Genomic DNA, 27,514 nt, shown 5'->3' on the forward strand with positions numbered 1-27,514 from the left:
CGCAAACAGGTCCACTAGCGGAAACCCAAACCTCCCTGAGGCCTCCCGGAAAAGGGAGGGATGCAGGCGCCATTCTGACTGGTCGGCGACGGTTCTGCTCAACCAGTCTGCCTGAACATTGGAGGCCCCCGAGATGTACTCCGCCTTTATGGATAGCAGATTGGCCTCCGCCCATCGACAGATCCATTCAGCCTCTTTCATGAGCCTGATGGAGTGAGTGCCCCCCTGCCGGTTGATGTGGGCCTTGCTCGTAGTGTTGTCCGTCAAGACCAAGACGTGACGCCCTCGAACTTGAGGAAGAAAGGTGTGTAATGCCAGATATACTGCGTGGAGCTCTAACCAATTTATGCTGCAAGAGCGCTCATTTACTGACCAGGTTCCTTGAGCTGACAGCGAACGAAGGTGGGCCCCCCAACCTGTTAGGCTGGCGTCTGTTGTGAGGGTGACTCTCTGGGGTTTTTTGAACGGATGCCCTTTGTTGGTAGTGGTTCTGGTCCACCAGAGTAGCGAGGTGAGAACCTTTGGAGGGAGCCTTACTACGAATCTTGAATTGCTCCTTCTTGAGCGTTGATAAGGTAGCAGGAACTATTGAAGGGACCTGGAATGAAATCGGGCCCAGGGAACAATGGATATACATGAGATCATTTTCCCAAGCAATTTAGATAGGTCCAGCAATGAAGCTTTCTTTGCCCGCCTGATGGCCTTAATCGAATTTTGAATGCTAGCAAACCTTTCCGGGGAGAGGAAAACCTTTCTCTCAACTGAATCAATCACCGCCCCTAAATGAACTATTTGAGTGGAAGGGGTAAGCTGGCTCTTTTCCCAATTTACAAGGAAACCATGATCCTGAAGTACTAAAAGAGTGGTTCTGGTGTCCCCCTCAGCTTGGCTTTGGGTTGGAGAAAGAATGAGAATGTCGTCAAGATAGCAGTAAATACGGACAGGGAGTTGTCTGAGGTGAGCTGCTAAGGCTGCCAAAACCTTGGTGAAGGTCCTGGGAGCCGAGGCTAAACCAAAGGGAAGGGCTACATATTGATAATGACAGCCATTGTAATAAAATCTCAGATATCTAGAAAAGGAAGGGTGAATGGGTATATGAAGATATGCCTCAGAGAGGTCAATGGAAGTGAGCCAGTCTCCTTCCCTGGTGCCCTGTAGGATGGACTGAAGAGTATGCATTTTGAATTTATGATGAACAATATAACGATTGAGCCTTTTTAAATCCAAAATGGGCCTCCAACCCCCAGAGTGCTTAGGGACTAGAAAGAGGAGGGAATAGAATCCCTCTCCTCGTTGAAAGGTGGCACGGGCTGTATGGCCTTAATATCCAACAGATGTTTAATGGCAGTCTCTAGGAGAGCGCGCTTGGTACGATCCCTGGAAATGGGAGAAACCATGAAGTGTTCAGGTGGAAGGACTTGGAACTGAAGGGAAAAACCAAATTGGACCGTGTCTTTAACCCAAGAATCAGACGTAGATGCTTCCCACTGGCTCGCAAAGAATTTAAGGCGACCGCCAATGGGTAAGGGGGCTGAAAACCTATCTTAGATGGTGGGGAGTCTTACCTGCCGAACCCCGGAAGGGTCTTCTGTAACTACCCCCCCCTCTGGATCTGTCTCCCGAATCGCCCCAGTCTCGATAGGCCGGGCGAAAGGTTGGAGATCTCTGATAACGGGGGGAGAAGGGAGTTTGAAAGGGGGTACGGAAGGAGCCCCTTCGAAAGGGCTGAAAGGATCTGGACTCTTGCCTACGAAAAAGAGCCGGAAGAAATTTCTTTTTGTTCTGGCTCTCCATGAACAATGGTTCCAGGGCCGGACCAAATAATTTATTTCCGGAGATGGGAGCTGAGGCCAGTTTCGACTTGTTTTTAATGTCGGCCTGCCAATGCCTAAGCCAAAGCAGCCGTCGGGCCATAACATGAGAGGATATGGCACCGAGTGAAAATTTGCATCGGCCGCAAACTCAGCTGCTGCTGTTAGTTTTGCAATATCTTGATGGGCCCTAGTATTAGATGGAGGAACATGCTGCTTCAGCTGTCGAAGCCACCTAATAGACAACCTAGTAAAAAAGGATGAGGCAGTGGCAGACCGAATGGCCCAAGCATCAAACTGGTGCGCCCGACGCAGCGCCATCTCCGCTTTCTTGTCCTCCGGCCTTAAGGCTTCCAGAGCGTCTGTGGGGTTAGACGAGGATACCAGTCTGATAATAGGTCATCCACCTCGGGGGTGTCTAGCATGGTGGAGAAGTCTGCGTCGAGATTAAAAAATCTCTTGTCCTGCCCTGAGGGGGCGGAGGGGAGACCGGAAGAGGCTAACTGTTTCGCCACTAGATCGGAGAAGATTGGAGGGACTGGCACAACTTCGGCCTCCACCGCTGGCTGCCTGAAAATGGCATCCTCTGGAGCCCCAGGGGCTGCTGGCGAGGAATCAGAAGATGGCTGGGGAGTTAGGCCTGAGATATTCTTTGCTTTGAACAGCAAGGACTTAAATAAATGAGGCTTGAACAGGCCTACAAGGGAGGGCTGGTCGGGGGAGATGCCCTCATCCTCCGACATGTCCCCTTCCAGCAGTTCCACTTCGGAAAAGGGCTCAGAATAATGGAGGGACCCCCTCTCTGACCCTTCCTCTGCCCCGTAGGGTGCAAAGGCCATTTCCTCTTCCTCGTCCTCCTCTTCCTCCCCTTCTGGGAAAGGAGGGTCCCCTTGGGAAGGTACCTGGCTGTGGAGAGTCACCGGTCTGGGTAGAGGTTCTCCGGAGGCAGAATCAATCTCGGGTGCTATTGCTTGAGAGGCTGTCTTGGACAACTGTTGCATACCTTCCGCGATCCCCTGGCGGATGGCAAGCTGCATCCATTCCTTAACGCTGTCAGGGATGATGCTAGTTGAAGGGTCTTCTGGGCGTAGGCCAGCAGCGGTTGGGGTGAAGGTCGCCTCTGGAGTTCGAGTGGCCCGGGGGCTCTGGACAGGTGTGTTGTGCCTGGAGAGAGAAGGTTGTTCTGGCAAAGGGGGAGGTTGGTTAGAGGTAGAGGGAATAGAAGCTGGAATTACAGAATGAGAGTCCCTGGAGCGTCTATCAAACTCCTTTTCCAGAGCTCTGTGGCGCCTCAGGGCGTCCCTTTCAGAGGCTGTGGTAGGTTCCTTGGCCCTTTTGCGCAGATGGTGAGTTTTAGACTTAGCCTTCAAGGAAGGCCCTCTGGGATTTTCCTCTGCCATTATAACCAAAAGGTAGAAACAAGGTATATTGAATATGAAGGCGGTTGGCACGCCTAGGAATGCGGTCCACAATGGGAGCTGGGTATCCTATAGTTGAGCCACGTCCCCCTTTTGGAAAAATTTTTAGATAGCGATATATATATATTTATTTTTTTGGAAAAAGGAAAAAAACACCTCTAAGGGTATACAATAAAAAACTGCACCAAACGACCAAAAAAAGGAACTAAATTATTAATAAAATATAAATGGTTTGTTTTGTTTTTTTTGTTTTTTTTTAAATAGGGAAAAATTAAGATGAGAAAACTATCTCTAAACAACCAAATTTAACCAAATGAATGCTGAGGCCAAACTTAAAACACGAAAAAATATACCAGGAAAGAAATTGTAAAGGCCTCTGAGGCTGCCTCCCAACAACCTGGGAAGTAGGTGCCTGTCTTCGCCTCTGAGCAGGCTGCGGAATGCCAACAATTAAAATGGGGCAACAGGGCACAAAGCCACAACACTCCTTCTGAAATAAAAGCTCCCACAGGCCTGTAGGGCCTGCTATGGGGCTCTATCAACGTCGCAGCAATTTGAGCCCCGGGCAAAATGGCGCCCGCCACGAGGCACGCCTAAAAATGGCTACCGGGCTGGAAGCAGGGCTCAGAGACGGAATAGCCCTAAGAAAAAGGCAGTCAGCTAAAAAGATTGAGCTGGACAAATGAGGGCTAGGAAAGGCGTTCGTGGGGGGAAGACACAACGCGCACTAGGAGAGCACGATAGCAAGCCTCTGCTTAAAAGCAGGAACGGCTTGAAAGGGCAGGAAAGAGGGAAGGGGGGGGTGGGGGGAGCAAAGGCTCTAAAACCCCTCTATCTCCCCCCTGAGGGGGCGAAACTTCGCTCCTTTACACACAACTAAAACCCAAAAGCGCAATGACCAAGGAAAGAAGCCAAAACGAAACGATCAAACCTGAAAGTGAAACAGAAATCCTGAAACGGCCAAGGAGAATGATCTATAGCTGCCTGTCTCTTGCAAGGCTGAGCTAAAAAACTGGGGAACGCATGGAGAAGCCACGTGGTGGGAGGAGCGTTCCTCAATTATACCTCAGCCTGCAATTGGTGAAGACTAGAGCACCTCCCACTCTCTGGATGCTCGGAGCAGCTCGATTGAGAAGGCCTCAGAACTCTTCAAAAGGAGTGGAGGAAGAGGTTTGACCTGATGGAATGGAATCAAGCTTAAGGCTTGTTGGACTCAGTGGCAGTTGGAAAAGGCGTTTTGGGAACCAAGGGGCAGGAATCAAGGGGCATGAGGTCTCTCCAGGAATGGGGGGGCCTTGGGAGGGCCTGAGTAGGCTGGCCTAGACCTGTGTTAGTCTTCCAAAAGTCTCCCCCATCCCTAGGCAGCCCATGCTCCATTAAATGACCTGTATGTTCATTTAATTATTATATTGGAGCAGGGATGGGGAAAATCATCAAGTGAGATGCTTTACTTAATGGGTGTCACAAAATGCAACTTTAATGGGTAGGCCCCCTTACGATCATATCTCAAGAACTATCTGTAATTTAAAAGATACCGACAACTTTTTTCAAATAAGTTTCAAACAGCTTCCCTCATAATATTCCTCCTTCTTAAAACATGAAAATGAATGTTAAAATAATTAAAGTAATATGTCAGCAAAATACATAAATGTATAATTCAGCAATCATTATAGGAATAAGAACATGCATCATGAATGTTTTTATCTTTTCCTAAATATTTCCTTCAGTATTTACATAATTTACAAAATATTTCTGCTAACACAGGTAGTCCTCAACTTACAACCACAATTGAGCCCAAAATTTATGTTAAGTGAGAAATTTGTTAAGTGAGTTTTGTCCCATTTTAGACTTTTCTTATCACATTTGTTAAATGACTCCTTATAGTTGTTAAGTGAATCGGGTTTCCCTACTGAATTTGCTTATCAGAAGGTTGGAAAAGGTGGTCACATGACCTGGGGACACTGCAACCATCATAAATATGAGTCAATTGCCAAGCATCTGGAATTCTATTCAAGTGACCATGCTGTAATGGTCATAAGTGTGAACAATGGTCATAAATCACTTTTTTCAGTGCTGTTGTAATTTTGAACAATCACTAAACGAACTATTGTAAGTCGAGGATTATCTGTATTTAGGGTCATCTTCAAATGGGATCAAATGGGTAGACAAATCTAATAAACAAAGAAACATACCTGTGGTCGGAGAATCAAGTGGAAGATGCATAGAGCTTTGGTTCACAGAAATCTCTTCAAAAGATTGTTGGCAATTGCCACTCAAATCCACAAAATCAGAAATACTTTCTTGCAGGCCTTTGTCAAAATCTTTCAGTATTTTTTCCATGGTTTGTATTATTTGTTGTTCTTCATCTGGAAATATCTAGAAGAAAAAAATGGAGGAAAACATTTTATCAGTACAGTATAACAATTCCACAAGCAACAGTATGTCTTAAACTTCTATAAATACCTTCATATCTCTTTTTCACATACCGGTAATCAAACTATTTCCAAATGATCATTTCCTAAAAATAGATATCTTATTTAATTTAGTTCATATTTTAGCAGTTGATGACTATATATGTTTATTTCTCCATCAGATTTTGATCTCAGGACAATGCAAAATCTTTTCACACTAATCTTTCTGTCATTCCTGTCATACAAGCTGGTTCTTGTATTAGTGTATTATATTACTATTAATTTAAGTATATTTTTATGACAGGATTACTCATCTGAAATGAGAAAAATTTAGAAACTAGTAAAAATAAGAACTAATTAAAAAAAACAAAGGAAGTTTTATCATTGGATGAAATTTCTCAGCTTTTGCAAAATGATTTTTAATGGACTATTTTTAAAAGAAACATTTTCATAAAACTGGAAATACCTCCAAGGAACTATTTTTAATACAAATAAAATGCCCATTTTTTATTTTAAAATTAAGAAAAAGATATGAAAAAAGAATGGGAAAAAAGAGGCAAAGAAAAAAGAACACACACACACGTACGTACCTTTATACAACGATAATATATAAAAAGCAGGTTTCTATCTTCCTCTCAGCAGTTATACATACAATTCTAATCAAACCTCTTTCTCTAAGACTACATTCCCTTTTCTATAACCCGGTGATGGCGAACCTTTTTGTTGTGGTATGCCGAAAGCACACGTGCGCACAATAGTGCCCATGCATGCTGGCACCCACAATGCAATGTGCCCTGCCCCCCAGCATATGCACGCACAACACTGTGCCCCCCCCTTACCTACACTGCACATATGCGTGCTTCCCAGCTGATTTTCGGTGCATTTGGGGGCATTTTTGCCCTCCCAGAGGCTTAAGGAAAGCCTCTGAAGCCTTGGAAGGCCATAAAATGGGTCTTCTGGAAATACCAGAAGTGCCCGCTTTTAGCCTCTGGAGGGCCTCTGGAGCCCCGGGAAGGCCATTTTTGCCCTCCCGGGGGCTCAAGGGAAGCCTCTGGAGCCTAGAGCCTCCGGGAGGGCGAAAACGGCTTCAAATAGGCCAAAAATCAGCTGGGAAGCATACGCATGCACAGTGCAGGTAAGTTTGCCTGGGGCTCGCATGCCCGCACAAATGGCTCTGCATGCCACCTGTGGTTCTCCATCATGGCTATAACCTATTCTTTCTAGACATCAAAACAAAATCCATCAGCAAAGTAAAGTCCATTTCAAAACTCAAAATTCTAATTCTTTTTGCCACAAGAATCAAAACTAACAGCAAAATTACTTCCAATTAGTCATTATGTATGAATCTTTTTGTTACTAAAATCTTTTAGATCACAGTCTTCTACAAGTATAATTTTATAGTATCCAAAAGTACAGTATTTGGAGAATGGAAAACCCAACACATCATACTTTGTAAAATACAGATATTTAACAACTTCATAAATACATCTACAATCTGCCTCTCATATGTGATACAGACAATGGTCTGTTATTCTACATATGGCTGCCTTCTACAGAGTGCATGTAAAGCCCAGGAATGAAATTAGAAAATTTGCATATTATTTGGTGATCTCACAATTTAGTAGATATGACACTAGAACTCTCTTTTTATTTACAATTTTAAATATATAGTTGTTCTTCCAAGCAGCATTTTTAAAATTCAAATGAGCACTAATAACTTTCTGATTTATTAATAGTGATGCATTAAAAATTCAACTAGTTTACTATATTATGAATTACAAAATAGTCTAGAACAGTAGTTCCCAAATTTGGGCGGTACCAGTGGGATGCCTTAGGGGGGCGCTAAGAGGCAAGGAGGCTGGCAGGGGGGCACTAAGAGGCGGCAGGGGGGAATTCAAAGCACCGGCCCTGCAGGCTCACTGACTGCCAGCCATGCAACCCATTGATTGTTTAATCACTCTGTAGCCGGCACCTCAAATGCGGAACTCACATGGCAAGCCTTGCCAAGCCTGGGGGGGAGAGGTGGGAGGTGGCGGACAGGGGGCACCTTAGCTTGCAGGCTGCCCTCTCTGGTGGAAGCAGCAGAGGCATGCCAGAAGGCCTGAAAGCAAAACCCTCCCAAGGCACGCAGTGGAAGGGGTGGGTAGTCCAGTATTAGAGCCACCTTCCACAGAGGAAAACAAGGGAGTGCGCAGCACCTGCCCAGACTCCACCTCTCCAGCCAGCCGGGCTTGCGCACAGGATGCAGGTGGGCGCAGCTGCGGCTCTCCAAGGCATGTGGCTCAGTTCAGTTTGGCTCTATGCAGCCAGCCCGGACCTAGAACCTAGCCTCCCTCTGCAGCCCAATTCTTCTGACCGAGCCGTGCGCTTGCTTGCTTGCTTTCCAAGTGATCACTCCCTCCGCCTCCCCTCCGCCGGTCTAGGCTGCTTCCTCACGACTTCCTCCTCCCAGGCAGAGTATAAACATGGGTGGAGCACTTCCCTGAAGTTGGGAGTCTCTGAGCATGTGCAGAGCACCTCCCCTTGCTTGGCCTGATGGAAGTGGACCTTGGGTCGCAACAAAGAGGGTGAAGTCAGCCGCATCACTGCCTCAGGGAGATTTGCATTACAAAATTGGATGCCAAAGAAAGAACTGGGGCTGGAGAAGGGACAGAGGGGCAGCTGCATTAAGGAGCAGGAAGAACTTCGCCATGGTTTATTGACTAAGCCAGAATCAAACAGCATGCTAAACTCTAACCAGAATGGCTGGGTTGATATATCCATGTTTCTCAACCTTGGCAACTAGTATGGACTTCAATTCCCACTCTGGCTTTGTTCTACTTTCCCAAAGTGCTGTCGCATTCTTTCTGTCCGTCTGTCCATCCATCCATCCATCCATCCAAAAGCCTGTCTGCCTGTCTTCCTGCCTACCTACCTGTCTGCCTGCTTTCTTTCTGTCTACCTACTTACCTACCTATCTACCAATATAGATCTATCTATCCATCCATGCATCCAAAAGGTCTGTCTGTCTGCCTTCCTTCCTGCCAACCTACCTGCCTGTCTTTCTGTCTACCTACCTACCTACCTACCAATATAGATCTACCTACCTACTTATCTATCAATCTACCTACCTACCAATCTATCTACCTACCTACCTATTCATACAGTCATCCAAAAGGTCTGCCTGCCTGCTTGCCTGCCTACCTATCTATCTACCTATCTATCTACCTACCTGTCTCTCTCTGTCTCTCTCTCTCTATCCATCCATCTATCCATCCATCCATCCATCCATGTTCGAAGTGCCAGCCCCGCAGGCACATCAGGAAAGTAGAGCAAAGCCAGTCTGGGAGGGAGGGAGAGAGAGAGAGAGAGAAAGAAAAAGAGAAAAAGAGAGAGAGAGAGAGCTGATGCATCAGATTGAAATGAGGCCGAGTTTAGACTGAGGTCCTTTTCCACACTGTAACATCTTTGCCAGCACATTGAAACATCTTTGGCTTGTATTAAAGGTTTTGTGGCCGAAACATGGTCAAGACTATCAGGAAGCTCTCACATTTTGTTGAGGCTTTAAACAGGATCCATTGGACCAGATCTCCACCCTAAAAATTATTTTTCCCCAATGTATTACAGTGCCAGTTCTGAAGGCAAAAACTAAAATGTACTGATAAGTTACAAGGAGAACACACACACACACACACACACACACTCCCTTCTAACCCTGCTGGAGCAGGTGATTGGACTAGAATAGATATCTCATACTCTTTCTCCTCCCGCCCTCCCTCCTTCTTTATTTCTTTTTCTTTCTATCCCTTCCTTCCATCCCCCTCTCTTTCTTTGTCCCCTTTTCCTTCTTTCCCTTTCTCCCTTTTCTTTTCTTCCTTCTCTCTTTCTCTCTCTCTCTTTCCCTCTCTCAGGCTCACCCCATTGACTTGACTTGCTTGAGTAGGTCCCTCCAGTGCAGTGGGCTCAATGGGGTGGACCTGCAGGGCCGGCATCTAGAACGCAGCAGTGGCAGCACATTTGAAAAGTAGAGCAAAGCCAGAGGTCAGTAATTTTTGCTTCAAAGAATCACAAAAGCTTCTGGGTTGTGCACAAGAAGGGACACACATGTCAATAAAATTCAGCAACATAAAATAAAGAGATACAAATAAAACAAATCAACAAGAATCGGCAAAGCATCTCTGATTAGATTTTATTCACTACTAGAATCTAATCAGAGATGCTTTGCCGATTCTAGTCCAATGACCTACTCCAGCAGGGTTAGAAGGGTTAGAAGGGAGTGTGTGTGCATGTGTATGCGTGGCTGTCAAAACTCCAAAAACAGGTCAAGTATCTCTGGAGAGGCCAGTCATAAATTAGAACACTTGCTAAACAACCAGCCAGTCACCTGGCCATGCCTACCTAGACACATGACCACCAAACCACATCTACCCAGTCATATGACCAGCAAGCCATGCCCAGCCAGTCATGTGACCAGGAAGCTACACCCACCCAGTCACATGACCAGCAAGCCACACCCACCCAGTCACGTGACAGCAAGCTATACCCTCAAATTAGGCCACGCCCACAGAAATTTGAATCCCACCCCTGGGTGGGGGCCAAGGATAAGTTTGTAGCACCAAGGGGGCAGTGAACTGAAAAAGTTTGGGAACCACTGGTCTAGAAAATCATTCCAAGCTCCAAAATCTTTATTAAAATGCTTTAAACAAATACATACATTTACAATACAACAAATTTACTGATTATGTGGCATGTTCTTCAATCAAATTTACTGATTATGTGGCATGTTCTTCAATCAAACAAATGGTTAAAGAGCATTAATTATATAAATATATTTGGGAGTGAATATTAGATGTTGTTCCTCTTATAAAGCAATGAAAATGTAAAAATAACCGTTATACATTTGGATTAAAAATAGCAGATGTTTTATGCTTCTTTTAATTGACCTAGATGCAATGCAAGATATGAAGCTATTGTCTAAATCCTTAACATCCAGTGTTCCAGAAAAAGCAGGGCAATGTCAATATGCCTCAGGTTCTGGAGAACTCCTAATCATGGAGGGAACAATGGATTCTGGATTCTGTCAGCAAATTCCATAGGAGAATGTCAAGGTATTTGTGAGCTGAAGCTTAAATAATGTGAATAAGGTAACATGAGAACTAACAAGTAAATTTACAACCAAATGGCTGAAGCAAAAGACATTTCATTTTTTGGAATGTTCTGACCTTAGCCCAAGTAAAATGTTGTGGCAAGACCAAAGTATGTAATTCATACAAGACAGCTCAAAAATACCTTAAAGAGGAATGCATCAAAATCCCTCCAAACCAATGTGCAGGATTGATCAACAAATTAAGGAAACATTTAAGTGAATTTATTGCTGCTTGAAACAGGTTACCAGCAGCTTCCAAATCTAAAGCCTTGGGGAATTCCACCAGATGGTGATCACTTGCTCAATATTTTCAATAAAGACATGACACTGTATGTTGTTTTGAGTGTGGTTTGCTCAATCTCTTTATCTGCTTATCGGATTAATTTTAAAATCAGATTATGGATAAGTTCTAAAGATATTAACAAACTCTTTTTGCCACTATATATTGACAATCTTTTTCAGGTAGTCCTCAACGTTCAAGCATAATTTGGACTAGAATTTCTGTTTCTAAGCAAGGGGTTGTTAAGTAATTTTAAAACTATTTCTCCAGAACTTGGATTCTATTAAGAAACCAAGAATGCTGGGCTTTTCATGCCTGGGAGATGGACAAAATAATTACTATACATTATTAAAACAATAACTTTATAACTGATTTGCAACAATGGATTGTTGATTGTGTGATCTGTCAGCATTTGGAACTATTGTTGTTTTCCCTTTCCAACAAAGTGTAAAAGAAAACTTTCCAGCAATATTTAGAGTTGTTTTATTCATAGGATCAAGCTTTAAGTGATCATTCCACTTTTTTAAAAAAGCAAAAATAATAAAAGGGTGTAGTTTTTTTTTTTCTTAATTGGTTTGAGGTCATAAAATGTTTTAAATTATGTTTTTAAATTTTAATGTATAAAATAATTTTGTGCCTTACTTTTTATTTTTCAGGTGAGGCATTGCCATCATATTAATACTATACTGAAAAATATTTTCACTAATATTTTTTTCTAATGTGACTTACTTATTATGTTAGCTCACTTATGGGAACGAGGATTTGCAAAAGGATATGTCAGTTTTTAATTAATTCCTGAAGACTACAAAGGCCAAATTTATGTGTAATAGACAAACCAACAACCAAAGACAGTGAAGAACATCACAGAATCATAACCTAGCTGACTTCTCTTTCTGATCTCCTTTCTACATAATCTCTTACTTCATTCCCCATTTATTATTCTCTTGAGAACAGTTAGGGTCCAAAGAGAGATCTCATTTTTAAATTTACAATTCCAAATTCTATTCTTAGCCCAAATGGTTTTAGCTCCAAGGTGCCTAATAATGTCTCAGCAGACTTCTCACTCTCTATCACCTTGAGCACAAGTTGGTCAGCCAGTCAGAATCAGAAAACTGCTGAACTGGAAAATGGCTGCAACATTTGTATTTCCCCCTAAGCTATGAATACAGATTATTTCTGATTACTAAACTTAAAGAGAATTGTGTTTAACTGGCAGGGCAGAAATTTAATACAAATTGCTGTCATCCAAACAGACACCAGAAGAGAGGCTCAAGTAATGATAGAAAACACCTGACAGAGAAGTGTTCCAAGGAGGAGGTAGATATCTGTTTGAGCATGTAGGTGCGTGCACACAATTGCACACCTTCAAGTCAGTACTGACTCCTGGCAACTGCCTGAATAAATCTCTACGTTTTTCTTGGCAAGGTTTTAGAAGTGGTTTGCCATGGTTTTCTTCCATAACTGTCCCAAGATTACCCAGTTGGTTTGGGGACAAGATGGGACTAGAACTCACGGTCTCCCAGTTACTAGGAACCTTGGTGCCTTAACTGGTTATACCAAATTGGCTCTCAAATGCCATTATTATGCATTATGCATTCACAATTATTCAATGACTCATACAATGGCACAAATTCTTGCAAATTAAGTAGAATGTTTTTTGGAAAAAGATACAGATGTATGCTATTTTAAAATACAGTATATATTTTTCCAATTACTATTATTATTGAATTATTTTGTGAAAAATTGAGACAAGTCCGATAAAGTATTTTAGTAATTTAACAATACTTTATTGATAACCGATCTTTCATTAGGTGATTTTTAATTATATATGGTCAAGGATCTGACAGTTTGTTAAATTGTACTTGAGTTTATTTATCTCTGTTAATTGGATTTCTTCTATAATGGAGGAGGAAAACATTTGTTGCACCAGCTGAAGTTTCCAGCTGGTCTTTAGGGGAAGCCCAGCTGTAGAATGCATTGTAATAATCAAGAGGTGACAAATACACGGGTGATGCAGTAAAGTTTTATGATCCAAAGAAAGGCCACAATTGGTGATATAATTGTGCAAAGTGTGTAGGATCGGTAATTCTAGTCCCACCTTAAACCACGAAAGCCAGCTGGGTGACTTTGGGCAGTCACTCTCTCTCAGCATAATCCATCTCACAAGGTTGTTGTGGGGAAAATAGGAGGAGGAAGATGTGTTGGATATATTTGCTGCCTTGAATTATTTGTAAGAATAATAAAGGCGGGATGGAATACAAATAAACAAAATGTTATCTGGTGTTTTGTTTTGTTTTGTTTTGAAGCAATCTCAGCCAACACTATTTGGGTGTACTCTTAACCCTTCTGGTAATTGTTAGCCTTAGTAATGATTAAAGGTTGGGTCTCTGTAGCTCAAGTTTTTAATTTTTCTCTCCTTCTTCCTCAGCCAAGATTGAATTCCCCACACATTTCCATCTCATGTTTATGGATTCCAATCACAGGAGGCAACAAGTGCCCTATCATTTTAAAGATTAGACACACATTTTTCTTTCCTCGATGATGTTTTATCATCAAGCAACAGCACAACTTGTTGCTGTTTCCTGGGCTGTTTTGATTACTTCCCAGAGCTTCCCTCAAGAGTTGAGGCTTTTTAAAGACAAGAATGTTGCTGCGTCTTCTTCTAAGTGATTTCGAAAATTTCCCACATATCACAAAATATGGTGCGGAAGATCCATTCCTCCACCACCACCATACTCACCATCATGCTCGACTATCTCAGACTCCCATAACACTGTGGGGAGGGGAAATCACTCAGATCAAAATTGAGCTTCTGGCACCCAAGCACTTATGCTGGCTATCCAGTTACAGGCTTCATCCCAGCCAAAAGATGCAAAGCAGTAGTAGAAGATCTTGAAGGCTGACAGAAATACTATGAAAAGATTAGCCTCTAAGGCATTAGAAGATGAGTATGAAGGACTTGAAAGAGAGCTACAGAAAGTGCCACAGAGAAAGGACATTAAGCTAAAAATGGATATAACCAAACATAAAATGGGTCTAATAGAAAAAGAAGAATTAGCACAAAAAATTAGAGGTGCCAAACAGAACTATTTTGAAGATGCAAATAAACCAGGTAGATGGTTAGCATATAAATTGAGAAAGAAGAAAGAATCAAGGAAAATATTGCAATTAATAGATGACCAAGGCCAAGTTTGCTATGGTAGTAAAGAGAATAAGGAAATTAGTGGAGATTATTATGGGAAACTATACACACAAGAGAATATTGATGAGGAAAGAGTTAAACAGTATTTACAGAATGCTAATTTACCCCAGATACATAAAGAGATTGAAACAATGTTAGAAAGCAATATAATGATGATGGAGTTAACTGAAGCACTTAAGAAACAAAATAATGGAAAGGCACCAGGCCCAGATGGACTTCCGGCAGAATTTTACAAAACATTACAAGAATCATTGAATTTTCCATTGCTAGAAGTTATGAATGAAGTTGTGTTAAAGAAGAGGATACCTAAATCATGGCCAGAAGCTTATATCACACTTGTTCCAAAAGAGTCCTATCCATTACAAATCAAGAACTATAGACCTATCTCCCCACTAAACGCAGATTATAAAATATTTTCTTCAATATTGGCAGAAAGACTTAAAAAATATTTAAATAATTTTATTCATCCTGACCAAAATGGATTTCTGCCAAAGAGACAAATCAAAGACAATATGAGAGTAATCTTGGAAACTTTGGAATACTACGTGGCACATCCTGAAAAACAAATGGCTTTGATATTTCTAGATGCACAGAAGGCATTTGATAATGTGAATTGGTGATTCATGTTATTACTGCTGGAACAGACGGGCTTTTCTAGAAAATTTATTCAAGCAATAGAAGCTATATATCATAAGCAGACAGCAAAGGTAATGATAGAGGGAGAACTGACAGAATCTATCAATATAAGAAAAGGAACAAGACAAGGGTGCCCACTATCACCTCTGTTGTTTGTGTTAACTTTGGAAGTGCTAAATAGAAATATTAGAGATGAAAAGAATATAAAAGGGATGAAAATTAAAAAGGAAGAATTTAAGTTGCAAGCATTTGTAGATGATCTGGTTTTCATGTTAGAAGACCCACTAGAAACAGCATCAAAATTGATAGAAAAGATAGAGACATATGGAAAGGTGGCTGGTTTGAAAACAAATAAAGATAAGACAAAGATCTTGACAAAGAATATGCTATCAAGACAAAAGGAAGAATTGGCAGACCTACTGAAAATTCAAGTCACGAATAAGATCAAGTACTTGAGGATATACTTGACAGCAAGATGCAGTACACTAAAAGAGAATAATTATATTAAACTTAAACAGCAGATAGCACTAGATTTGGCGAAATGGGAAAATTTACAACTGTCATTAATAGGGAGAATATCAACAATCAAGGTGAATATATTACCCAGGATTTTATATTTGTTTCAAACAATTCCAATTAGGCTTGGAAAAGACTACTTTGAAGATTTAAATAAAATTGTGTTGAAATATATATGGCAAGGTAAGAAAGCGAGAATAAAGTTAAAACTTTTGCAAGATGCTAGAATAAGAGGAGGATTTGGTTTGCCTAATTGGGGGTTGTATTACCAAGCTACAAATTTGATGTGGGTTAAGGAATGGATAACATTAAGAAATACTAGATTGTTGACACTAGAAGGACATGACCTGTTGTTGGGGTGGCATGCTTTTTTATGGTATAAAGGAACTAAAATACAGGGGTACTTTAGAAGACATTATATACGGGAGTCTCTGTGGTTAAATTGGGAGAAGATTAAAAGACAATGCTATTTGAAAATTCCAGTCTGGCTATCAACTATTGAAGCATTTTCTTATCCTATAATATACAAAAAGGAACAAACTGTTAGATATGGTGAAATATTGAATGAAAAGGGTGAACTTAAATCTATACAAAAACTAGAGGAAAAAGGTATAAAGATGAATTGGTTTTCATATGCGCAAATACATTCAAGGTATGATAAAGATTCTAAAACAGAAGGTTTCTATGATAAACTGACTGACTTAGATAAGATTTTGATCAAAATTGAGCTTCTGGCACCCAAGCACTTATGTTGGCCATGCAGTTACAGGCTTCATCCCAGAATTCTATACTTCCCCATCAGTAGCTTCCCCTTGTCCCCCTACATGGCATTTCTCCTGAATCTTTTTCATAACACCAAATGTCACTACGACATGTGGGAGAGAACCATCTTATAAAAACATGATACTTGCCATCATACTAGTAACAAAAAGAGATCCCCAGAGATATCTTTGCTTTTGAAAGAATAGAAAAATAACATCAATAAATTTTCAAACAAAAGTGTAAATTCATATGGTCACAATATTAAAATCTTGATATTTAGGTATTACATTTTAGAACATTGCCAGTGTTGCCTTAAACATGAAAAACAATGCATATTAGTTATGCAAATTTAATTATCCTAATTAAGCATAATTTAAAAGCCAACCTACATTACTGCTTATATAGACTAATCCCATCAGCCTGATATCTCCATTAATTAGTCAAGAGTTGTGCAAAATTATTCCTGTATAGATGTTTGGAAGATAATCCATTGTAAGGAACATCTAGTGTTTCAAATGTTCTTCAAAACTGAATGTTTAGAATTAAAGCTTCCTAAATGCTTGAAGCAACATGCTTTATATTTGAAATAGTAGTTTCAGTGAGAACATTTCAAACCAAAATGTTTAGCATCACATACTTGAAGATTTTTTTCAAGAACATTCCTTTAGCCTCTGTTCTTAGCCATTCAACATATCCTCTTTTCTCTATTTCAACCACATTAAGCATTGTACATATTTTTCTAACCCTTCATCCATGCACATAACAAATAGGTAGAATATATATTTTGTATTTGCTGATAACTATCTCAAGGGCCTCTCAGCCATTGAGCCCAGGATTGACTGACTAGCTCTTCTTGCAGTCCACAAAACTATTAGGGATCAGCTTTGAATTTATAATTTCATGATGGGCTATTTTTTTCACTTTCTAACTGTTCATCTGTCATATATTAACACTGGGAAGCCCATTAACAATACAATGTCCTTCTTTGATATTGCACTTACCACAAGGGTGGGCTTCAAAAATTTCAGCAACCAGTTCTCTGCCCGGTTGCTGGGTTGCCGCGGCCATGGTGGCTGTGGCCTAGTTGGCTCCCTGCACCACGGGGGGGGGGCATTTTTGCCCTTCCCAGGCTCCAGAGGCTTTCCCCGAACCTCCAGGAGGGTGAAAATGGCCTCCCCCAAGCTCTGGAATTCCTTCAGAGGCCAGAAACGGGCCCATTTCCAGCCTTCCAGCACCTCCAGGAGGCCCATTTTTTGCCCTCCCCAAGCCTCCATGCAGGCCCTGTACTTACCTGGCATCCAAAACGGGCCACGTGGGGACTCCTAGAAGGGGAAGTGTAGGGTGGGCGGGGCCAACCAGAGGTGGGATTTACTGGTTCGCTGAACCAGTAATTAAAAATGATCAAATTAGCTACCGGTTCACCTGAACCGGTGCGAATCAGTAGCAGCCCACCCCGACTTAACACCTCTTGCAATTTGCTCAATGATTTATCAATGTCTTATGGTAAACAGTGGTGTTCATTTCATATCCACTTGCTGCAATGGCATAATCTTATTATTTATTGAGATATAGCAATTATTTCTATTTCTTTCTGTGGTTTCAGGCACAGATAGTAAACTGTGCAATTATCTGGACTGAAATGTTCCATTACACCCTAAGCTCATCTATTCCTAAATATGCAATATCTTTTTTTAAACTTTATATTCTCACAATTTCATATCATTTTTGGTTGTCATATTTTCATATCTCATGTTCCAACTGACTCTGTCTTTGTGAAGCAGAGGTTCCCAACCTGGTCTCTCAGTTCATGTTTGTAAAGACATTCTGTCAAGCTTCAGCTGGCAAAAGAGGAATGGAATCCAAAAACACCCGGTAACTTATTTTTATTGTAGAAAATTGTAAGCCATAATGAAAGAATGCTAGAAACTAAAGTTTCAACCATAAGCTCTATTTATAGACAGAATTCAAACCCTTCAATGCCTTTTCTTGAGCCTTTCCTACATAATGAACAATTTTAGAGAAAATGAAGGCCCTCTTTTTGCAAGTTAGACAAAATGGAAAGTGTGCTGCTTTGTGGTCATGTTGTTCTTCTTTGTGAGAATTTTCACAAATTTGTTAGGCCACAGTGATAGAAGTATCATATGAATTGTTGGCATTCACCATTAAAATAAGAAAACATCAGTTGAGAGGTGCATACAGCTAACTGACATTCAAAGTACAAGAAAAAATATCTCATGCTTATTAAAGATTAGCTCTGTGTTGTTTCGTTCTATTCTGACCAAATCTGAAAGTAAGCCATATTACCGCAATGTGTTCCTGGGGAAAAAACAACTAAATATGCAAATTTATTTTCTGGTAAATTAGATAGGATCTATGCTTTCTTTTGGGGATCTATAATTCACATTCTATAAAGAAAGTAGGGAGATTCTAATTTTCCAGATCAGTCTGTTCCTTCCGATGCTCAGGATAAAATAATGGCTGCTAATTGAACAATTTTACCTCCATTTTTCAACTCTAGGCCCACCACCATATCCTTCCACAATCTTAATTCCTACTACACCATTTCTTTCTATTATACACAATCTTCAATTCCTTCCCTCTATTAGTTCTATTCCTTAAATAATATATTTTGAAATAGTATATTTTGAAAAGCTCATATAGTAATTTCTATACAGTACAGCAAAGAACAGGATAATTCTATCCATGTTTTTCAGACATAAATATTACATTCTGAAGTAAAAATTCACAAAAATATATTATTTTTCAATATCACTAATACTGGAATAATAGGAAAATAATAATCACATAAAAGTTAAGGCTAATAAAAAATGAAAAGCTTTAAGAATTTTTTTATTCCTAAGAAGCAGGGAAAATAGTTCTGGAAAAACGTTAATTTTACAATTGTTGAGGGTTGGTTTATCTCACTATGTATGTTTATCCATGCTATGTTTCTTCTACTTCTACCTTTTATCCTACCTTTTTATATATAATTTAAGGAGGTGAACATACCTAATATTATGGAATAATTACAAGGTTTTCCTTGCAAAACATAAAAAGTATCAGTGTTCAGGATTTAAGAGCATTAAGATATTTCCTCTATGCTAAAATATCTCTAATATATAGACTCTCAACAATACAAAGGTGCTTGATTTAAAAAATATACTTAAAATCAATTCAGATATTTTTATTTTCCCACTGAAACTGATCTGGTTTGATAATCTGTTGTGAATTATTAGAGAATTAGAAATCAGTGAAGTAACAACATGAAATGTTTTTGAAATAGGTCTTTTAGGTCTTATGCAATATTTTAAAAAACTTAAATGAGGGGAGTGATTGCTATTACAAATGGCAAAGGTTACTCTAAGAAATAGGCTGCTGCAGATTAGAAACATCACAGCACGCACTGGACTTTAAACTATCACAGGACATGCCATGTCTTATTCTTGATCCATGTCACCAGTAATAAATTCTTATATATTAGGAACTACAAACCTGCTACATATTTTAAATTTAAACCATATTTATGAATGTTGGTAGTGGTACATTTGCTTAAGTTAACTTATTAAAAATTAACTTCAAACACTGAAAGCATGCCTGCAACCTCAGTATGTACCAAACGAAGTTGAATACTTTTGGCACAAGATATAAATGTACATATATCACACTGAATGAACATTTGAGCCAGTCAGTTCAATGCTATCTATCCCCATATGGTTCTTCAAGGTTTTAAATGGAGCATTTTCAGGCCTATGACTAAAAATCATTCATTAGAAATATGAAGGAAAAAGCATAAATCTTCCGTTTGAAGCATGCACTCTAATGTTCAACTAGCACATTCAATTAGGCTTTATTAGCATTTACAGCCATTCCATTGCATTCCAATGCAAGATACTTTATTTATAATGGGTGGGAAAGCTGCTCCAGTAGATTCTCCTGTTCATAACACACACAGATTTGCACTACAGTATAAATCCTGTTTCTTTTCAACAGTAAAGCAAAAGTTTTAAACAGCCTTCTATAACTTGGCAGCTCTAAATATGTTGGGAATGTAACTCCCTGAATCCTAGTTAGACTAGAAAACTTGCTTCAATAAATGTTCTTCAGAACCAAATTATCAGGGATATAAGTTCCTATTAAATTAATAATTTTTATATCTACACACACACTCAACTTAAGGCAATGAATGTAGTTAATACTGTTGCGTATTTTCCCCACCACAATCCTGTGAGGTGGATTGGGCTGTCTCAGAGTCAGCACTGGGCTAGCTTTCATGCCTAAGGGAAGCTTAGGATTTGGTCTCCTGGTTTCTAGGCCAGTCCCTTAACCACTATACCAAACTGGCTATCTCTTCATCATAAAAGTATCTACAGTATGAATACATCTCTAGATTCATTTTCAGAATGCCTGCTTCAAATATATTTCTTAGGATTACTTTCATGACATTTATATTTTATCACAATAAGAGAGTATTGCTGAGTTCACATATACATAGGCTAATTAGGGTTCATTGTATTTCCACAATACAACAAACCATAATTAGCCTACCTATGTGTGAATTGGGCAATTATGTTAATTAGATAAATCAATATTTTGCCTGCAAATGAGTCTTTATAAAAAATCTTGACCAATTCTAAAGCCTTTTAATAAGATTTGCCTTTAAATGCAATTATACAAATATGACAACTGTTCATTCATATTTTAACATATATTAATTCACAGAACTCAGTCCACCCTGAAATACTGGCAAAATCCTGCTCCTGGAGTCTGACTTTCCTATCATAACTCCAAGGCTAACATGCATGTAAATTTCAGCAAAAACAAAATTAACTAGTCTTACATATTGCATTTAGATCCAGTTTATACTTGTTTTTTATGTTCACTTCTCTGTCTGTAAATAACACAGTTTACACAGTTAGTTCAACTAAGTGTACCCAAGATTTGTTAGAATTTTATTAAACTTCCATATTCGGATCTTTACAAATGAATTGCAATATAATATCTAAAGAAAATCGATTTATTTCTCTACCTAAACCATTTACTTAAATAAAAAAAAAACCACTGCTTTTTGCACGGGGGAAAAAAGCCTGAACGACATCCCTCCTCTCATCACGCATTTCCTGTATCTCACTAGACTAGGGCATCGCTCAAGTTCACCTTAAGCACGCCGCGATTGTGCCCTCCTGTAAGTGCCTCCCTTCTCACGGATCTCATCCACCGCGTTCTGAAGCGGACTCACTAAGCCGCAAGAAAAGGCGAGCATCACCGGCAACCACGCTCCATCCTAGCCAAGTTCTCCATTAAAAACAAAATAAAATAAAGTACGCGACGAGCGTAAAGCACCTCAAAAGTTCACTTCGGCAGCCCACGCACTTTGAGCTGCCTAAGGTCGCCACCCTTCAGCTTGTTTGGACAGCAATTACAAGGCCAAAGAGATTTCGGGACGGGGCTCCTCTGCGGCTGGACCTCCTTCTCGGAGCAGACGTCAACTCTCCACGAAGTGCACCGATTTACTTTCACCACGCGCCTGTCCGGTGATTTCCCGCCCCCCCCCCCCAAAAAAAAAAAAAAAGATCTGGAGCGGAGAGGAGAGGAAACCTAAATTCAGGACCCGAAGCCAGAATACACTAAAGGCAATTGGATTCAGCCGCCCCAAAGGCGTGAAAGCTCGCCAGCGGTTCCAAGCAAAGATCTACTCACTCATAACGTTCCTTTTCGCCTTTCTCTTTAGCACATCACCTCCACTCCGCATGCCGGACAAGACAGCGCCCCCGGTGGGAGAGCGAGCCTCGCCTCCGTCGCCCCTCACCCAGAGCTCGCTCCCTCGGGAGGGTGTCGCTGCTGCTGCTGCTGCCGCCGCCGCTACCGTTGTCGTCGTGGAGGGAAAAGAGGAGGCGCGCCTCTTCCGTTCCTCTCTCTCGGCTGAAGGCGGCGGTGACGAGGACGATTCCGCGGAGGGGGCGGAGGAGAAGTGAACGGCGGAGCAAAGCCGGCAGGAGGAACCGCCCAAGCTTACATTACGGCAACTGCGCAGGCGCCTCAGGGCCCGTGTAAAGGCGCGCCGGACTATTCTGGGGTGACTGACAGGGTAGAATCCAGCAACGGAGGGTGGAATGGTAGTAGTTGGGGAGGCTTACAGGATCGAGCCCCGAATGTTATCAAAGAACAGGATCGCGGCTCCATGCTCCTTCCTCATTATCCTTCCTTCCGCCTTTCGTGCTCCGACACGACTCGATTTGGTTAAGTCTCTGCCTCGTTCCGATTGTCTACCCCGGAGCTAAAGTTCAGAATGCAATATTGCTCTTAGCTTTCGTTCCTTCAAACACTCAGCATCTTCAAGCTGCGTGAAGTAAACCAGCTAAAAGAATGATTTGCATTCTCACTAATGTGGAGTCTGAATTCAAGGGGGTGTAATTCGCTTTATCAAGAATTAAGAAAAGTTTTTTTTTTAAATTACCAGAACCAAGGAACAAACTCTGCTGCCAAGCCAAAGATCCAGGACCGTATTTTTATGTATTTGTTAATGTATTAGATTTGTAAAAACTGCCTAATTGTCATGAAACTCAAAGGGCAAAAGGTTAAATCTGAAATGTTGAATCTCTCTTTACAGCTGCTACCTGGGTTTGATGAATGGTGCAATTTTTAAGGATTTTTTTCACTTAGCTGAAAATAATATTTTTGATATTTCGTTACTACTGTATTTTAATAGCCTTATTATGAATCAGAATCATGGTCACAGTAATGAAAATCAATTTTCTTTAAAATCACCTAAAAATAGCCAGCTGTGTAATTTAATGTGTCTCTTGATGAATTTTCAGGCCCCTGGACCTCTTCCGTTCTCTGGCAGCAAGTGTTTTTAAGTGCATTGTAAAAACAAATTAAGTCTTCCTATGCAGTATTCTTTACCTGAGTTTTGTACCAAAACATTATTACATTGGTATCAAGAGAAACCATGAGTAATTTCCTTGTGTACATATAAAACTGTATCATCTGGCGAAACAGCTCAATAGTCCAAAGCAGGGGTGTCAAACTCAGTCAAGGCATCATCATGTGATGTATCACAACTTTTCCCCCTCCATTAAGCCAGCCACGTCCCTCCCTTGGGCCATGAGTTTGACAGCCCTGGTCCAAAGCCTTAATGTATACGTGATACGGTCTAAAATGTCACTTCTGTATAGTGTTTCTACCTGGTGTATCAATTAATAGAATATAGAATTCTTTATTGTCCAAATGTGATTGAACACACAAGGAATTGATTTTCAGTTTACAAGGAATTTATAAGGAATTGATTATACAAGACATAAAGTCTGTTATGAAGATAACTCCAACTTAACCCTGACCTAAAACAAAACTGACCATATTGCAAGGAATATGCCAGTACCTCTCCAACATATTGGTAAATACTATTTGCTATATTTCAACTAATGGTAAATACCAACTCCCTTACATCTAATGGAAGCTACATCCTGCTTATTAGCTTTGAGACCAATAATTATCATGGTAAAAAATGAATTTTAAATGGAAGCTGTTATCTAATTAAAACAGGTGTGCCTCTATTTGGTCTTCCCGTTGTTTTAATCAGTGCATCAGATATGATTGGATTAATCATCAAATAATTCTTTTTGTGCTCCTCAAAATGTAATGCTTTTATGCTCCAGATTTGCTGATTACAATTTCCAGCAGGTCCAGCCACATGGACAGTGATAATTATGTATTCCTCTGTATAGTGCCATAGTACAAAATAGTGCGGAAAGCTGCATGCAAGGCATTAATTTACCTGTATGTTTGTTTATCAAATTTAGAAACTGATCATCTTCCTCACAGAGGAACTCGGGGGTGTGTACAAGTAAAATTTTAAAAACATGCGAACTAAATATAAAATTTAAAATACAGGTAAGGATAGTTAAAGTTGAATTAAAAGTTAATAAAAGATGGGGGGGGGGCTTTCAGGGTGCTAACCACCCCCACAGCTGTGTGCTCATCTGTGAGCCCCAAGCAAGATGACAGAGCCAGGTCTTTAGATATTTTCAAAAGACCAGGAGAGTGGGGACACACGCTGCCTCTGGGGGGAAGAATGTTCCAAAGGGCATGGGCAATGGCAGAGAAGCCTCTCTTCCTGGACCCCATCACTTGGAGTTCTTTAACTGACAGTGTGTACAACTTACCTTCCCTATCTGCCCTAGTGGGATGGGCTGATGTGATGGGGCAAAGACAGTTCTGGCGCCATGCTATGTAGGGCTTTAAATGTCATAACCAACACCTTGAATTGTATCCAGAAGTAGACTGGCACCTAACGCAGTTTATGCAGCAAAGGTCTTATGTGCACCATTGTTTGGCACCCTCATGGCTGCATTTTGTATCAGCTGAAGTTTATTGTTGACTTACTGAAATTAATAAAGCTGGAAGCTTGCTAAAATGAAATGGGAGTCTAATCAGTGAACAAGAGAAGGACAAGCCAATACCTTATATTTAGAAGGAGGGAGAAGAAAAAGAAGGAAGGAAAGAAAAAGACCAGAAACAGAGGTTACCTTAAAATAAGGTTTTCTACAAGGAAAAATAATAATGATTGAAAACATATCTATGTAGGTATGTTACTGTTGTTCAGCTGAATGTTTTGGGACATTCAGAATTATGTGGTGTCAAAATCATTTGTAATGTTGGACGTTCTTGACTATAAGTAGAATTCTTGTTTCAGTCAACAGTGTGTGGCAGCAGCCAAAAAAGCCAATGCAATCCTAAATTGCATTAATAGAGGGATAGAATCAAGATCACATGCAGTTCTGGTACTGCTTTACAAAGCCTTAGTAAGATCACGTTTGGAATACTGCATCCAGTTCTGGCCACTACAATACAAAAACTGTTGAAATTCTGAAAAGAGAGATGATTAGGGGGCTGGAGGTTAAAACATACAAAGAATCGTTACAGGAATTGGGCATGTCTAGTCTAATGAAAAGAAGTACCAGGGGGACATGATAGCACAGTTCCAATATTTGAGGGGTTACTACATGTATGAGGGGATCATATTTCCCAAAGCACCAAAAGACTAGACAAGAAACAATAGTTGGAAACTAACCGAAGAGAAAAGCAATCTAGAACTAAGGAAATGTCCTGATAGAACAATTAACCAATGGTATAACTTGCCTTCAGAAATTGTGGGTATACCATCACTGAAGGCATTTCCAGTTTATAGACTGGACAACCATTTGTCTGAAATGGTATAGGATCTCCTGTTGGACCAGAAGATCTTTGAGGTCGCTTCCAACTCTTATTCTATGTTCCCTGCAGTTTGCAAGTCTAAAATTGCAAAAACTCCTAACCAACACCTTGCTCTAAATGCTTTGCAAAATCTTTCTGGGATTCTTCCAATATTTGTTTTGGCTAAACTAGCTAATGCAAATATATCTTCAGGACGCCTTTTTTTTTCCTTTTGGGGTGAGACAAAACACCTTCCTTGTCAAGAGCAAAGGTCTTCAAACTTGGCAAGTTTAAGACTTGTGGACTTCAACTCCCAGAATTCCTGAGTTAACATGACTTGAGGACAAATTCCGGGAGTTGAAGTCCACAAGCCTTAAAATTGTCAAGTTTGAAGACCCTTGGTCTCTAGACTGAGCAAGAGACTGACACCAAAGATTTTTCTGTATTTTTGTGCTGCCATCTAGGGGCCATCTTTTTTTCTTTCCTCTTAACAGTTCAGGTATAAAAACTGTATTTATGCAGCTCCTTTAAGAGTCAAGGCCAACAATTAGAAAAATCCAGTCTTCACCATGTGGAAAGAAATATCCATCTGGTTCAGTTCCAACATGTTTCTCCATTTCGCATTTAGGAAAACATAATATTCTGCCTTTTTAATATTCCTCAAACTATTTTATTCTTCTAGGAGGAGGATAGGTGCTGACTTTCTACAACCAGTACAGCTGAAAGAGTTCAGTGTAATCCTTTTGGGAAGTATCCAGAGGGGGATAGAACCTATAAGATTGCTGAAGACCAAAAATGAAAAGAAAACCTGATTACTTTGCAAAGGAACATGGAAGTTTATACCACTGAATTCAAGTATACCACAGAAAAGAAACTTAGTGCTCAGAGCAACATTTTCATGCAGCAAGCTTTTGTGACATTCTTCCTGAGTTCTGTCTTTTGATATTCTCTTTCACAATTTTGAAATATTTTAAACCAGGGGCATCAAACTCATATCATCATGATGGCGTTACGTGACATATCAGGACTTTTTCCCCATTTGCTAAACCGGGTGTGGGCGTGGCCAGTGCATGATGCATCCAGCCTACTGGCCAGGAGTTTGACACCCCTGTTTTAAAGCAAGCATCAGATTTCCTGAATTTCAGGTATTTTACTGAAAAGAATAATTTTAGTGAAGCTCATTTAAGGAATCCTAAGACTCCACAAACTGAATAAATACATGAATCTGGAAATCCAGTGCAACACCTGTTTCAGGAATCTACACCCACACTGGAGGTAAATTCGTGTAAACGGAGGTGTTAAAACTATATACTCAAAACTGAATATCAACAAAACCTAAATAAAACCTAAGCATCAATAATACCTAAACTACAAATTTAAGATGTATCTAAAAGAAATATTGTATACAAATCAAAGATTCTATTTATTTACCTGACTGTTATTTAATCCTTTGTCCTCCAACAAAAAGTGCAGTCCTTTTTGTTCATCCATACCTGTGACTACAGGCTTAAATTGAAAATACTGTATATAAGGGTGTATGTATTTCTGCGTGTGCATGTTTGGACTGTACATTACAAAATTCAAATCATGCAGGCATCTAAAATTTTAATTAATACACGTAAGCCACATGGTTTTGCAAAAAAAAAAATCACTGGTTTTTATATCATTGTAACAACAGAGAGCATAAGTATACTATACATAATTTTGTTGATCAGATTTCTTAATTCCTTCTGAAATTTTAAACTATCAATTTGCAAACCATGTAACTGTTCTAGTCCCCCATAATGATGTGGGCAAAATGATAAAATGTATATCATTGACAAATAGCTATTTGATAAAAGAATTTTTTATATCCTAGAATTTTTGTCACTAGCTTTTTTCCTAATATTAAAGTTAAGATAATATATGGAAAAGTTTTGCTTAAACACAGTAACTCATACAGTACATTTAAATGATTTTTGCCAGGAAGCTGAATTTATTACACAGTGCAGCAGGTTTGCTGGTAATGCATGCATTCATATCCATCATGCTATTTCTTTTTTATTAAGCAAGATCCTGCAAGCAGGAGTAAAGCTTAACTATAAGAATATTTTACTTTTATATTTAGACTGCTACAACCAATTGGGAATGTCTGAACATGGACCTGCAATTTATATACACA

General features: G+C 40.1%; 1 protein-coding gene across 1 annotated transcript in view; it reads right to left on the reverse strand.

Annotated features, from left to right (window-relative positions):
• Positions 1-22,371, reverse strand: part of RABGAP1L (RAB GTPase activating protein 1 like) — a 169,612-nt gene extending 147,241 nt beyond the window's left edge. The window contains exons 1-2 of the mRNA XM_026703343.2: positions 21,859-22,371; positions 5,422-5,605 (exon numbers count right to left, since the gene is read on the reverse strand). Coding sequence (XP_026559128.2) covers positions 5,422-5,569 — 148 coding nt within the window. The 5' untranslated portion in view covers positions 5,570-5,605; positions 21,859-22,371. The remainder of the gene's footprint in view (positions 1-5,421; positions 5,606-21,858) is intronic.
• Positions 22,372-27,514: the final 5,143 nt, after the last annotated feature.

Source organism: Pseudonaja textilis, chromosome 3, assembly GCF_049901715.1.
Source record: "Pseudonaja textilis isolate UNSWEBS1 chromosome 3, rPseTex1.2, whole genome shotgun sequence".
NCBI lineage: Eukaryota > Metazoa > Chordata > Lepidosauria > Squamata > Elapidae > Pseudonaja > Pseudonaja textilis.